We start from the raw sequence: 16,598 nt of genomic DNA, 5'->3' as shown, positions 1-16,598 counted from the left end.
AGGGCACTGGACGCATGGATTCCAATTGAGATTTTTTTTTTTTTTTTTTAGAAGCACGTGATTAGAGTCTGAGGTTCTAATTAGCTTCAAAAAAGGGTGGGCTCAGGGCGCAGTTGTGTGTGACAATAGCAAATTAATATTCGCTATTGTCATCCTGGTTCTCGTTCCTGCCAATCCCGGCTCAGTCCTGAGCGATCCTATTGGCCGCTGAGGAGGAGGAGGGCGGATACGCAGGGGAAGCCGTGTCACCGTGAAGCCGAGGAAGGAGGAGACCTAGTGTAAAGCCGCCCCCCGGAGGAAGTCCGTGACCTAGATGGAGTAAGTGGGGACCAATCGACCGATTTCCGACCGACCCCCGGTGGAGAATAAGTTCAATGTTTGTAGTCTTTTCTCATAGCTGAGATCCTCTAGTCCCTTTATTTACTTCAACTTAAGACTGCAAACATTGATAATATGCTTGCAGTCAATTCAGCTGATCTGTGCAATAAACCTTATGTTTTATCATTCCTTGTGGGCTGGTTTTGGTTTATTGGCTGTTTCAGATTTAAGATACTGTTCTATGATTTGAATCAAACAAACTATAAAAGTTCCAACACAGTATGGATCTGTGGGAGCTTAAAGTAAGCGCAGTGCCACATCCTCAATAGCAATAGAAATTTGAAAGCACATAAAAAAATGTACTTTAGAGGCGCCAATTGTAGAAAAAATAAAGTCAATTTTATTACATATATATTACATGAAACATGTTTAAAAATACTGCCCAATGCAGTGATGACTAAACCTCTCCAATGTGGATAAAACACATCAAGAACATGTCAAAATAAGACATATAAGGAGATGAATAACATAAATTGCTAGCTCTACATGTTTCACAAGAAAACGCTTCTTCAGGAGCTGAGTAATTTCTAAGAGGAAAAAGAGGCAGTCAGTAATAATTTTAATGGTGTCCAATCATCATAAAATATGTCTCAAGGAACCAGTAGGGCAACAGTCCACAAAAAGACCAGATATAGGGCATGCAAGTGGTACAGTGGACAACACGTGGAAGCGTGGCGAGTAAGAATGGTAAAAAAACATAGTGAGGTAGGTATATCATGTAACAGTACACAGTGCAATCTCGTACTATATATAGGTATATCAAATATAACCGTTTAAAACATGATTTGCAAGCAACTGACATATCTTTTAAGTAACTGTTCTGGTGTTTGTTTGTTTTTTGTGTGCTTTCCTTAGGAGCCATGTCTTTGGCAGGAGCCCAGGGAAATATGTGGGCTGTGGAAGGAGGTAATAAGTTAGTATGTTCAGGTTTGCTAAAGCTGACGAAGGCCAATGTGATCCATGCTAGAGTGATGGCAGTGTCTCTACACAGCTCAGCAGGTACGTTCGTAAAACTTTTTTTTTTTTTTTTTTATTTACATTTTTATTTATTTATTTTTTTAAATGTGGTTGTAGGGGTATAGGCATATTTAGAAAATATTTGTTTTGGCTGGACAGTATACAGGGCAGCTTTATGCTGCCAAGGAAGCAAATTCAGTTTTGACTTTATGATCTGAGTTTCAGAATTCAACTCTTAAAATTAAATCCCCAATAATAAGAGGTAAAGATAAGTGGTACAGTGAGTAAAGCCGTCCATAGACTGTTCGAATCTCGGTTGGTATAGCAGGGACTAGCCAAGATTTGAATCATGTATGGGCTGGCGGAATGTACCCAATCGATCGACCATCTTGGGTACAAACAGCCTGTCCGATTTTACGTGTGATTATTACTAGCAGCTATTACAGCCACTAGCAATAATTGCTGTGTTCATGGCGCCCCCATGGTTGCAGAAAAGAAAATCACTCCATCTATGGCCAGCTTAAGTGTCTGGTGGAGCCATTGTGGCAGTTTCTGTAAGAGAAAACTTTAAATTCCCTTAAAAATCTATATAGATAAGGCAATATTTCATTTTTGTCTCATGCATGTATAAATTCACTTACTGTTGACTGACTCCAATACCTTTACTGGAAGTATGTTACAAGAATTCACTACTCTTTTGGTAAAATAATACTTTCTAAGATTAATTTGTAACTTTCCTGTTTGAGGTCATGTCCCCAATGTGTTTTTAATCTTGGCTTCATATGGAAAATACTGCCCTCCTGAAACTTATTCTCACCTCTAAAGTATATGTATGTGTTCCTGATGTGTTTTATCCCTCAGACCTTTCACCAATTTTGCTGCCCGTCTCTGGACTCATTCTATCTTCTCAATATCTGGACACAGTATTCTAAATGAGGTCTCGCTAAAAATCTGTATAGGGCAATCAGAACCTCCTTCCTCCTGCTGGTGATCGCTCTAGTGATACATTTTAGAATTCTGCTCGCTTCCTCCACTGCCAGGCCACTGTGTTTGTGTACTCTATACATTTTTTTCCCCTAAATATATTATTTTACATTTAGAATTGTTGATCTGCTTTAACCATCACTGATATGACTAACAAACAGGCCACCATATTTATTTTTTAACTAGTTGCTGCCCCGTGTTGCTAAGACACAGCGTGACCCAATCTCTGTAAAGAGCCAAGTCTGGTAATCGGCGCTCCTCGCCTCACACTGACGGTGTGTGTGTGGTGAGGAGAGCCGATCAGTGGCATCTCCTCACAGGTGACATCTACACATGTAATAAGGGCACTGATCATCAGTGCACAGATTACAATAGCAACACCAGTGCCACAAATCAGTGCCAGCGATGAGTGCCCCCCAAGTGCCACCAATCAGTGCCCATTAGTGATGCCAGTCTGTGCCGGCCATTAGTGTGAACCGGCAAGTGTCCATATTTTAAAAGCCAGCAGCTGCAGTATTTGTAGCTGCTGACTTAAAGCGGGAGTTCCGCCATTTTTTTTTTTTTTTTAAGAGGGCCTGCCATGCTTTTTTTTTCTGTTACAAGGGATATTTACATTCTTGTAATAGGAATAAAAGTGACACAATTTTTATTTTTTTTTATAAAAAGGGCAGTGTAAAAATAAAGAATAAAATGTAAAATAAATAAATTAACGTGCCCAGTCCCACCAAGCTCGCGCGCAGAAGTGAATGCATTTGTGAGTAGCGCCCGCATATGTAAACACACGTGAGATATCACCACCATCGTTAGAGCGAGAGCAATAATTCTAGCCCTAGACCTGCTCTCTAAAACAAGACGACTCAAAACATGCAAAATAATTTTTTTAAACATCGCCTATGGAGATTTAAGTCTTTCGCCATTCCACAAGCAGGCGAAATTTTAATGCGCTACATGTTGGGTATCAGTTTATTCGGCTTAACATCATCTTTCACAATATAAAAAAAATTTAGCCAACTTTACTTTTGTCTAATTTTTAATTAAAAAGTGTATTTTTTCCCAAAAAAGTGCGCTTGTAAGACTGCTGTGCAAATACGGTGTGACAAAGTATTGCAACGACTGCCATTTTATTCTCTAGGGTGTAAAAAATAAATAAAAAATATATATAATGTTTGGGGGTTCTAAGTAATTTTATAGCAAAAAAACAAGTAAACACCAAATCTCAAAACGAGGCTCTGTCCTTAAGTGGTTAAAACAGGTATTTTTCCTCTGTTTTTGTGGGCTTTCTTCCATAATTAAAAAAACAACCTGGTCTGTAAATAGGTTTGAAAACCACATATTAGTCTTAGTGTGCGCATAAGTGTTCCAGGGACATTAGATTGTGAGCTTTGTTGGTGGAACAGAGCTGTAAAGTGCTGCATAATATATGTATGAACTTAGTTCTATTGTGCATTTTTTTTCATAAAATCCCTATTCTACAAAAAGTGTCCCATTGGGAATATTCCCATTTACTTAAAGGAGTTTTAAAGTCTTCAGGTCTTTCGTTTTAATGCATTCTATGCATTAAGATGAAAAACCTGTGTTTACGGCTCCCCCCAGAGCTCCCCTTTTTCTTACCTGAACCACATCGTTTCAGCAACGTGCACAAGCCCAGCAGCTCCAGCCACTGTTTCAGGTCCTCATTGGATAGATTGATAACAGCAGGAGCCATTGGCTCCTGATGCTGTCAATCAGATCCAGTGACACAGGAGCCATGAGCTGAGTCCTGCTGTCTGTGCCAATGGATGCAGCAGTAGGACTCGGGAGTGCACCCGCATCAATCCGTGGGGGCACCCAATGAAGGAGGAGCCAGGAGCGCTCCCAGAACACCTCAAAAAAGGAGGATTGGGGCGCTCTGTGCAAAACTCTTGCACAAAGGAGGCAAGTATAATATGTTTGTTATTTTACAAGGAAAAAAACAAAACTTTACAATCGTCTTAAAGTGGTTGTAAACCCATTGGGGGGGGGGGGGGAGTAACCTGCAAGGCAAAGGCATAATGAGCTAGTATGCATAGCATACTAGCTCATTATGAACCACTTACCTGAGAACGAAGCCCTCGAAGCGGTCCTCCGTCTTCATGTCTGCCGCTGCCATGGATCCTGGAGTGACTTCCGGGTCTCGCTGCTCTGGCGCTGTGATTTTCCGGAGCAGCAATGACGCCACGTCATGCGCACGGGAGCCGATGCTCGCGGCATATCGCCGCGATCTGCGGCCTGCCCGGTGCGCCTGCGCGCCGCTGTCTATGGTGCATGCGCCATAGACAGCGGTGGATGTCTTTTTGGAAATATCTCCTAAACCGTGTAGGTTTAGGAGATATTTCTTGGACCTACAGGTAAGCCTTAATCTAGGCTTACCTGTAGGTCAAAGTGGTTTGGAAGGGTTTACAACCACTTTAAGTAAAGGCACTTTAAAGTGATATTAAAGGCAATAATTTTATTTTATTTTTTAATAACCAACATGTTATACTTTGCTGCTCTGTGCAGCGGTTTTGCAGCGGTTTTGCACAGAGCAGCCCTAATCCTCCTCTTCTCGGGTCCCCCGCTGGTGCTCCTTGCCTCTCCCTTCTGTTGAGTGCCCCCAGCGCAAGAAGCTTGCAATGGGGGCACCCAAGCAGGCATGCTCCCGAGTCACGGCTCTGCATACACAGAGCTGCAGCTCAGACCCGCCCCCCCTCTCTCCTCATTGGCTCACTGGCTGTGATTGACAGTAGGGTCGAAACAATTAATTATGTAAATGGTTGTCAACTATTTTCATAGTTGATTACTTGGCCTGCATACAGAATGCATTATTTGTTTACATATCAGGAAATACAGAGCAGCACACATACAGCTCAGTACACCGTCCATACATGTCAGTAAGAACTTGTGAATGTGTGAGGAGCAATGCCTCATGGGACATGTAGAACTGGCAGGAAGTGAGTAGTTCTAAAGGCAGACTTTTTTTTTTTTTTTTTTTTTTTTTTAACCTTGGTGCACTCTATACTATACTATACTATACTATATGCTGTTGGGGATCTCTATACTATACTTTGCAGCTTGCTAATGGGTGCACTTTGAAAGCGGGAGGAGCCAGAAGTGTCGGTGGGGGAACCCAGAAGAGGAGAATCAGGGCTGCTCTGTGCAAAACCATTACACAGAGCAGTTAAGTATAACATGTTGTTTAGAAAAAAAAAATCACTTTAAAGACTGTTAAGGGAAGATCAGCATCTGATGAAGGTGGAGGCTGATAGACTGGAGGTAATTTAAGTCATTAAAATTACATTTAAAGAGGAAGTAAACTCTTGTTTAAAAAAAAAATAAAAAAAGACAACCTGCAAGACAAAAATGTAATGTATTACTTACCTCAGATTGAAGCCCCCGAAGCCATCCTCGTCTCCCCCTCCGGCCACCGACATGTCACCCTGGAGTTACTTCCGGGTATCGCGGCTCCGGCGCTGTGATTGGCCGGAGCCGTGATGATGTCGCTCCTGTGCATGCGCGTGGGAGATGCCGGTAACGGCACGCAGACGATGCAGCGGCACATCGGTGCCATTGCGTCAGTTTGCTCTAGTGTGCATGTGCCAATGTCATTGGCACATGCAGGGGACAGGGGATATCTCCTAAATCGTGCAGGTTTAGGAGATATCCCGGTTAGCTATAGTTAAGTCTTAATATAGGCTTACCTTTAGCACAAAGTTTAAAAATGGGGTTTACAACCACTTTAAAGTAAACCTTTTACTAGTATTGTGCATTATATTTAAAATCATGAAATGCACAAAATAAAAAAATCTCAGCTTTTAGTACTACTTTAACTGGTTCTCGACCGGCTCATGTCTATATACGGGGGCAGGATAACACCCCTGCGCAAAACCCCATACCCGTACGGGGTTTCCTTTTAAGAGCCACTGGAGGAACGCACATGTTCCCACTGCACGGCTGGGGACTCCATGCGCGTGGCCGGTGGTTGTCACTGGCCAAGCACCCGATCGCGTGCACGAGTGCCAGCACAGGGATTTGTGTGTGTGTGTGTGTGTGTGTGTGTAAACACAAATCCCTGTGCTATCAGAGGAAAGGAGACATGTCATTTGTTCCTAGTAAGTAGGAGCAATGATATGTCTCCTCTCCTACTCAGTCCTATCCCCATACAGTTCATATATTATATATATCGCCCCCTAGTGTTAACCCCTTCCCTACTAGTGACATTTACACAGTAATCAGTGCATTTTGGTAGCACTGATCGCTGTATAGATGTCAGTGGTCCCAAAAAATGTGTCGGCGTCTGATCTGTCCGTCACAATACCGCTAAAAAATTGCAGATAATCGGCATTACTAAAAAAAAAAAAATTTCTTTACCGAAAGTATGTAGAAGAATATATATTGGCCTAAACTGATGAATACATTTGTTTTTTTAAAAAACATTTTAGGGATATTTATTATCGTAAAAAGTAGAAATATATTGTTTTTTTTTTTTTTTGTTTGTTTTTTAAATTGTCGCTATTTTTTGGTTTACAGAGCAAAAAATAAAAACCACAGAGGTGATCAAATATCACCAAAAGAAAGCTCTATTTGTGGGGAGAAAAGGACACATATTTCGTTTGGGTACAATATTGCATAACCGCGCCTTTGTCCATTAATGCGTCAAAATGCCAAATTGTAAAAAGTGCTCTGGTCAAGAAGGGGGTAAAACCTTCCGGGGCTGATTTATATCTCCCTTCTGCCCATTTATATAGCTTCTTGTCTGTTTCCTAGTTAAAATGCCCATACAGTATATCCTACTTCTGGGTGTATTTATTTATTATATATAAATAATATATATTATCACCTTCACTGTTTCACTGTATAAATGAACCCCTTATAGTAGCGATTATCTGCTCTTTTTGTACTATAAAGGGCTAAATTTAGTTTTTTTAACCTCATTATGACAGGTGATACAAAAAAAAGCAACTCAGAACGATGCTTTTTTTTTTTTTTTTTGGGGTTCAATAGACTTCAATGGAGAAGCTGCAGAAAAGCATGTAGTGCGTTTTTGCCGTGATTTGCTGTTTTTAATTTGCCAAACTAAAGCATAACAAATGCAAATCGCAGCAAAATCGCGTAATTTCTGAATAAAAACCACATACACTGTCTGAAAATTCCTTTGATCAAGAAGTTTTCTTTTCTGCTTCTTCAAATTTTCCTGTCACTGTGGTTCAAAATGACAGTCGATTTGACCCCACTAACGATTAGAAAATCTAACGAACGTTCCTAAACTTACATTTTTATTTTTTTGAAGGAAGGCATTGTTTTTTGTTTTTTTTTCCTCACAAAATTTTTTTGGGTGTTATTTGATCACCCCTGCGTTTTTGTTTTTTGCACTATAAGAAAATAAATACAGACAATTTTGAAAAAAAAAACAATACTTTTTGCTATAATATCCCCCCAAAAAGTAAAAAAAACTAATTTCTTCATCAGTTTAGGCCGTCATGTTTTCTTGTACATATTTTGGGTAAAAAAATCGCAATAAGTATATATTGATTGGTTTTCACAAAAGTTATAGTGTCTACAAAATAGGAGATAGATGATTTATGGCATTTTTATTTATTTTTTACTAGTAATGGCGGTGATCAGCGATATTTTGCGAGACTGCGACATTGTGGTGGACAGATCGGACATTTTTTTTTTTTTTTACACTTTCTTGGGACCAGTGACGTTTATACAGCGATCAGAGCTGATTACTGTATAAATGTCACTGACAGGGAACACTAGTGGGCAATCAAAGCATTCCCTAGGGAGGTGTTTCTAACTGTGGGGGGCAGTGAATTGTACATCACACTCTTTTTAAGATTGTTTTGATTAATCAAATAATCGGCCAGCTAATCGATTATGAAAATAATCATTAGTTGCAGCCCTAACTGACAACAGTGGGCTCTCATGCACATGACTGGACCGTGATGGAGCTCAGGTAAGTATTGGGGGGGGGGGGGGGGGGGCTACTGCCCAGAGGTGGTTTTGTACAACCTTGAGCCTTTGGAACCACTGTAGATGATTATCCATACATATATATATTCATAAACAGCCTATTCAAGTACACCAGTAAAGTGCAACTCTGTAACTAATCCTCAGTGAAGTGCTGCAAGTCCATAAAATAATCCGAAAACCCAATCAGTTTTCAACTAATTGCAGCATTCAGTCTATTAATTAAATGATCTCCCATATCCAATCTTCGACTGTTCAGTTAATTGGGGCTGGAAGGAGGCTGTTAACACTGAAAGGCTTTTTTTTTTTTTTTTTTTTTTTTATATATAATGGACTTGCTGCACTTTCAGGATCATAAGCAAACTTTTTTCATAGGGGGCATATGACTCTGTAGACAACACTGTACACATTGGGGTTGCTTTACCAAAAGCAAGTAGATGTTTCACTTTGCAGGGGAAGTTGTGCTTTTCAAGGGCATTTTCCCCAGGGCTTAGTGGATGAGGTGAAGCTCTGCTGACTTGGATTATCCAATCATGTGCAAGCAAAAATGCTGTTTTTTTTCTTACCAGAGTACATTTTGTGAATTTTTACCACATTCACTAAGCTCTGAGGGTTAATTCCCTTGCAAAGTGCAACTTTGTTTGCAATTTGAAAATCCTATTTTCCCTTTGTAACCTACCCCCATTGACCGGCTGATTGCTAGACTAGAATGCTGTCACGTGGGGAAGGGGTCCTTAGCCCTGTGTAAGCTCTGACTCGGGGTATGCTTTGAACTTGCACAACAATAGGCGAAGGGTGTTGGGACTGGCTAGGGAATGCATGAAAGATGCTGTGTAAGGCTTTTTTGTACATGTGCTAGCCAGCAAACCTGTTATGCCGTGTACACACGACCAGACTTTCCGGCAGAAAAGGTCAGACGGAATCATTTCATCAGATATTCCCATCATGTGTGGGGTTCAGCGGACTTTCTTTTTTTTTTCAAAAATTCTGATGGACCTAGAAATAGAACGTTTTAAATCTTTCTGACGGAATAAATTCCTATCGGTAAACCGTTCGTCTGTATGCTAGTCCGAAGGACCAAATACGACACAAGGACAGCCATTGGCTATTGAACTTCCTTTTCTAGTCCCGTCGTACGTCATCACGTTCTAAACAAACGGACTTTGGTGTGATCTTGTGTAGGTAAGTCCGTTTGGTCGGAACTCTGTCGGAAAGACTCTCAGAGTTTATTCTGACAGAAAGTCCGGTCGTGTGTACACGCCATTACTTTTCCTGATGTGGACAAAGTAGAAAACTGCTGATCTTTTACCACCCCACACTTGTGCTAAATTGTACATTTCAAGAAAGAGTCATTTACCCAACACCTAATACAGGCTTTGGACCCTGATGGTAGTTGAGTCAGAGGATCATGTACAGTATGTTTTATCATCAAATATGACCTCCCTCCTCACAGCTACAAATGCAACCTGCAGCTGGACCGACTGAATTTTTAAGTTATGTAAGTATTTTGAATGTTCTTTTGCAGCCTAACAAAAATTGCAGGATAACTGAGTGTTAGACCTGCTTTCGTTAAAAATACTGCATTATGACTGAATTTGGCAGCATACTACAATCTTCCTGCAACATATACTATATTTTTGGGTAAAAAGCATGCATTTTAAAAAATTTTATTAGCGTTTTGACCATAGCAAATATACCTTTTGGAATATGCATTTAGATGCATTTATAAATAGTAATTTGTTGTATTTTAAACTTAAGCGTTTACTTTGCTTCTTGTATGCATAATGTCTTTTGCCCAATATTGCAGCACTGTATTATGATTCGCCAGCAGAGGGAGCTTTAACTCTGATATATAATAGAAGAATGGCACATTGGTTCTCCACTTGTGTACTTCTTGACGTATGTACTAAAAAGCTTAAGCATATGAAAACTGATGTTTTACAAATGCTGCTGCTGTGGTAGCTATACAACTTGGTTCCCCATAGGAAAAAATACAGTATGTGGACTGGTTCACACTTCACTAATAAAACAAAGTGCTAGTATTTTTTATTTTTTTTGTGTAACTTGTTTTACTCAGATGTGAATGCAATGTATTCTTTGACCTATTTAAATATCTGCATTACAGTTTATCCGAATGGTTAAAAGGGAAAAAGTAAAACTTTAAATCTTCCTGGTGTTTTTTTTTTTTTACCTTACCAAAGTCATAAGGGGTGACTAAAACAAAATAATAATGTCCCAGACTGTGCTAGCATAATAGAAGCAAAAATGAATACAATCAATCCATTCTGAATGCCAGTTCAGGAAATCTGCATTCACACTGTTTTGTAACACCCACCAAATGATAAGCTTACAGGTATGGATTGCACTGTCCTTTCTCCTTATTCCTCAAGGACTTTTTACCACAATCCTATAGTAATCTTTTTAGTATCTATTAGCTATTTCTTAGTAAGGATATTATGCAGTTTTGTTTTTTTTTCACTCTGGAAAGACTGCTGGCCCTTCAGGTTTAATGATGGTCAGCATCATCCAACCCATATGTGGACCCAGGCTCTCTTGGACAAGTACCCCCGGGCTCTTGGTGCTCTTGAACTGAGCCAAACTCTCATTTCACTCAGACAAGGAGGAGGAACCACTCACCACTAAGTAGGGAGCTATGATGTCACCAGGCAAGCCTGAAGACTGCAGGATTTAAGAATCTAAGAATTCCAGCTTTAACTTTGTTTTAAATAGGTTGACCCAAATGAAATGTATCAATTACATAATGATGGTGCCATTGTGTGCACTGTTATATGCTGTAGTAATGTTAGCTACATACAATGGGGGGGGGGCTTCTGTGTTCTGGCAACAGTATGGGTTACTTCCCACCTTCTGCTGGAAATTAGGTTTGGCTTAGTGCTTCTCCAACCTTTGGGAAAAGCCTTGTATTTTTATTTTTTTATTTTATTAACAAAGAAGCAGTTTCCAGTACATCCAAACAAGACTGAACAAGGTAAACCCATTAATGTTAAGTACAACCCTAGACTTCTGGTGGTCATGACTGCAAAACAGAATAGTAAACTGGGATTGATGACATACAGTATCTCATAAAAGTGAGTACACCCCTCACATTTATGTAAATATTTTATTATATATTTTGTTATGTTATGTGACAACACTGAAGAAATGACACTTTGCTACAATGTAAAGTAGTGAGTGTACAGCTTGTATAACAGTGTACATGTTCTTTCCCCTCAAAATAACTCAGCACACAGTCGTTAATGTCTAAACCGCTGGCAACAAAAATGATTACACCCCTAAGTGAAAATGTCCAAATTGGGCCAAATTAGCCATTTCCTTCCCGGTGTCATGTGACTCGTTTAGTGTTACAAGGTCTCAGGTGCGTATAGGGAGCAGGTGTGTTAAAGTTGGTGTTATCGCTCTTGCTCTCTCGTACTGGTCACTGGAAGTTTAACATGGCACCTCATGGCAAAGAACTTTGAGTAACTGAAAAAAATATTGTTGCTCTATATAAAGATGGCCTAGGCTATAAGAAGATTGCCACGTCCCTGAAACTGAGCTGCAGCACAGTGGCCAAGACCATACAGCAGTTTAACAGGACAGGTTCCACTCAGAACAGGTCTCCCTATGGTCGACCAAAGAAGGTGAGTGCATGTGTTCAGCATCATATCCAGAGGTTGTCTTTGGGAAATGGACATATGAATTCTGCTTGCATTGCTGCAGAAGTTGAAAGGGTGGGGGGGGTCAGCCTGTCAGTGTTAAGAATATACACTGCACACTGCATCAAATTGGTCTGCATGGCTGTTGTCCCAAAAGGAAGCCTCTTCTAAAGATGATGCGCAAGAAATCCGCAAACAGTTTGCTGAAGACAAGCAGACTAAGGGATTACTGGAACTATGTCCTGTGGTCTGATGAGACCAAGATCAACTTATTTGGTTCAGATGGTGTCAGGCGTGTTTGGCACCAACCAAGTGAGGAGTACAAACACAAGTGTGTCTTGCCTACAGTCAAGCATTGTGGTGGGAGTGTCATGGTCTGGGGCTGCATGAGTGTTGCCAACACTGTGGAGCTACAGTTCATTGAGGGAACCATGAGTGCCAACATGTACTGTGACATCCTAAAGCAGAGCATGATCCCCCCTCCCCTCGCAGACTGGGTCGCAGGGCAGTATTTCAACAGAACGACCCCAAACACACTTCCAAGACGACCACTGCCTTGCTAAAAAAGCTGAGGGTAAAGGTGATGGATTGGCCAAGCATGTCTCCAGATCTAAACCCCATTTGATCATCTGTGGGGCATCCTCAAACAGAAGGTAGAGGAGCGCAAGGTCTCTAACATCCACCAGCTCAATGATGTCATCATAGAGGAATGGAAGAGGACTCCAGTGGCAACCTGTGAAGCTCTGGTGAACTCCATGCCTAAGAGGGTTAAAGTGGTTGTAAACTGTCCCCCACAACTTTGTCCCATGTAAAGCAGCATAAAAAAACCCTAATGAACACTGCTTGTAGATATGTCCTTACTTACCTTATTGTAATCCTTTTTGTTCTTTAGAATGACGTCACTGAGTATGCCCAGATCTCCGCTGATTTACGGCACACTCTCTATGTGCTTTTCTATCTGTTATCAGGGCTTCCTATGGCACACCACTGAAATCCCAGGAGGCTGCATAATCACTCAGAGCTTCCTCCTACACTCCCATGTGGCCATGTGACATCACATGCAGTGTAAACATGGCCATCGGACAGCATTACTACAGTCTTATCAGCTGAAGCTGATAAGACTGACACAGGCAAACATTAGATAATCGGCACAAGTAAATACTATGAAATAAAACAAGTCAGCTATGAACAGGGAAGCAGGGTTGCCATAGAAACATTGGATTGAGAAGGAGGCTTGGTTAACTGTACAGGAAGAGCTCAATGTAAGGGCGGAAATGCACTCCACTGTGGACTCGGAAAACAATACTTAAGATGGCGCTGCCTAACCCCTGGAAACACGTTTTTTAAAGTTTCTTTAAACAGTTATTAATATGCGATTTGGGCTGGATTACAGTGGCTATAGTTTGATAATTACTTATTATAATGGACTAAATGAAAAGAAGCATCAGAGTGCGAGAGTTTACTTCCTCTTTAAGGCAATGCTGAAAAATAATGGTGGCCACTCAAAATATTGACACTTTGGACCCAATTTGGACATTTTCAGTACTCACTTTTGTTGCCAGCGGTTTAGACATTAATGGCTGTGTGTTGAGTTATTTTCCGGGGACAGAAAATTTACACTGTTATACAAGCTGTACACTCACTACTTTACATTGTAGCAAAGTGTCATTTCTTCAGTGTTGTCACATGAAAAGATAGAATAAAACATTTACAAAAATGTGAGGGTTGTACTAACTTTTGTGATATACTGTATAGATAGACCGGTTAAAGTAAAGGATTCACTATCGCAGCCAGAAGTAGGTCCGGTCTGTGAAAAGGTATGCGCAAGGACTAATACAACAGAAATGTCTAGAAACTGGTAATGGACCTCATTCAATAAAAACGATAAGATGGTTGCAATGATGGCAAATACAGTGTCTACCCATGGCAAAGAAGGGAACTGCTAGCATTTTTTATTATATGAAGGGGAAGGAGAGTGATAAGTGAGGCACAGAAGAAGAGAAAAGGGGAGGGGAGAGGGATCAGCCCGTGGAACTCGCGTCAAAGAGGGCTTTGCTGTCCTCAGAGTAGAAAGTACTTGTTCCACAAAGTTCAGATTTTTTGTATGCCTCTTGTTCCACAGAAAGCACCAGATCTTCCATCTGGTGTAGCTCTTCAACCTTAGTGAGCCAGAGTCCAGTGGACGGTGACTGTGATTTTTTTTTTTTTGGGGGGTAAAGAGGATGCATGATTTGGTGGAGTTCAGAAGGTGGCGCAGTACAGTGTTTTTGTAAGGTTTGGTGGGTATGTTAGAGGCATGAAGGAGGAAGAAGGCCGGGTCTTCCAGGATAACGTAATCTGTAAATTGTTGGGTAATCCTCTGAACCTTTTTGCAGTAATTGTTGAGCTTGGAACAGGACCAGCAGATATGCAATAGAGCCCCTTGCTCCTCTTGGCTCCTCCAAAAGCGATTGGTAGAATTTATGCTAGAGAGACGGAGTATGGTACCAGCGAGTCAAAATTTTGAAATTGGTTTCCTGATTGTACAGATCAAGTATTTTAAGGTCAAAATGAAAAAAATGTCACCAGCACACCGAAGATCTCCAAAGATGGTTCCAGAGCTTTATTAGCGATCACATCGTAAAGATAAGTGGTCTTTGCCACGCTCCGGTGCCCTGTGCCGCTTACTGGAGCCGTTGGCAGAGACTATCGGGTCCTCTCCGTGGGTGGGCCATGGAGACGTGTGAGGGGAAGTTGGCCCCTACCCATCTCTGAGACATTGCAGGGTGGAAGCCAATGTCAAAGCGTCACTTCCGCTCAGAGCTCTTAAATGGCCTTTTTTTTTTTTTTTTTTTTTTTTTTTTTTGCATTTTAGTGTAAATATGAGATCTGAGGTCTTTTTGATCCCAGAACTCATATTTAGGAGGTCCTGTCATGTTTTTTTTTTTTTTCTATTACAAGGCATGGTTACATTTCTTTGTAATAGGAATGAAAGAGACACCATTTTTTTTTTTTTAACTGTAAAAATAAAAAGTAAAATAAATAAGAAAAATATATATATATATTTTTTTTTTAAACGTGCCCCGTCCCGCCGAGCTCGTCTGCAGATGCGAACACATATGTGAGTAGTGCAGGCATATGAAAACGGTGTTCAAACCACACATGTGAGGTATTGCCACGATCGGTAGAGCGAGAGCAATAATTCTAGCCCTAGACCCCCTCTGTAACTCAAAACATGCAACCTGTAGAATTTTTTTTAAAACTCACCTATGGAGATTTTTAAGCATAAAAGTTTGTCGCCATTCCACGAGCAGGCACAGTTTGAAGCGTGACATGTTGGGTATCAATTTCCTCGGCCTAACATTATCTTTCACAATATAAAAAAATTTGGCTAACTTTGCTGTTTCGTTTTTTAATTTAAAAAAAAGTGTATTACAAGTGCGCTTGTAAGACCGCTGTGCAAATACGGTCCGACAGACAGACTGCCATTTTATTCTCTAGGGTGTTAGAAAAAATGTATAATGTTTGGGGGTTCTAAGTAATTTTTCTAGCAAAAAAAAAAGTTTTTAACTTGTAAACACATCTAAAAAAAAGATTTGGTCCTTAAGTGGTTAAAGTGTGGAAAGTCCCATCTGGAGAGCGCAGGTTGCCTAAAACAGAGAAAAGTAGATAGACAGAGGAAGATAATGAGGCAGTAGAGAAAAGCAAGGAACAGATGCACACTGTAGGTCCTATTGAAGGGTGAGCCTTGAGAGAGGAGGGCAAGTCACCATAGCACCACAGCAATCTACATAGCGGTATCTGGCTTTGGGCCTGTTCCAGTTGCAGCCAAAGCTTAATGTCCACGTGACAGCATCAGCCGATGAGTCTACCCAGGTGAGCTGCCTGATAGTATTTTTGTAGATCTGAAACACTTCAAAGCCTTGTATTTTAATCAATGAATACAAGGCTTCCTCTGATTAGCTGGGGTGGGTGGAAATTGTGATGTAATCTGCCCGCCTCTCCACCTCAGCCAATCCGAAGAAGCCTTGTATTCACTCATAAAAATACAAGGCTTCTCCTGAATAGTGTAGAAGCACTCAACCCAACTCTTTAATACTGGCAGCAGATGGGAAGTCATCCATACTGCTTCCAGAGCACAGTGCCACACTTATACTTTAGTAGCAGTAGCTACATACAGTCGTACAGCACACACAGCTGCCCCATTGTTCTTTTTGGCCCAAGCAAACTATTTAAAATATTAAAGCTGGAATTTTATTTTAAGGTACATATTAGGGTTGCACCGATACTGGTATTGGTGCTGATACCAAGCATTTGCACGAGTATCGGTACTCATGCAAATGTGCTGATGCCTGAGACCGATACCCTCAGGTTTGGCACTTTCATCTGTCAGCGTGATTCCCCTGCTGACAGATGAAATGCATACAAAAGAATGCAGGCAGTCATTAGTTGTTAAGGAGCAGGGCTGCCGAGTCCTTAACAACCAATAATGTTTCAGTTTCCAGTGCGGATCTCTTTTCCCCGCAGTGGATCCACCCCCTTTCGTGCAGGCTCTGTCCCCTCTCATGCCGACTCCATTTTTTGTGTCCTCCAGTGATGTTCTCCTCTGGCTCCTCTGCAGGTGGCTGTGGGGTGACAGATCTGCCTGCCTGGTGAGTAGTGTGTCCTGCACTGAGC

At 41.0% G+C, this 16,598-nt stretch overlaps 1 protein-coding gene across 1 annotated transcript in view; it reads left to right on the top strand.

The window, feature by feature from the left end:
• PCYOX1L (prenylcysteine oxidase 1 like) overlaps window positions 1-16,598 on the top strand; it is a 52,458-nt gene that overhangs the window by 30,309 nt on the left and 5,551 nt on the right. Inside the window, exon 5 of the mRNA XM_077472727.1 lies at window positions 1,234-1,377. Coding sequence (XP_077328853.1) covers window positions 1,234-1,377 — 144 coding nt within the window. The remainder of the gene's footprint in view (window positions 1-1,233; window positions 1,378-16,598) is intronic.

Source organism: Lithobates pipiens, unplaced genomic scaffold (assembly GCF_037356315.1).
Source record: "Lithobates pipiens isolate NorthernLeopardFrog02 unplaced genomic scaffold, aLitPip1_a1.2 Scaffold_8, whole genome shotgun sequence".
Taxonomy (NCBI): domain Eukaryota; kingdom Metazoa; phylum Chordata; class Amphibia; order Anura; family Ranidae; genus Lithobates; species Lithobates pipiens.
This window is presented reverse-complemented; position numbering and strand designations above follow the sequence as displayed.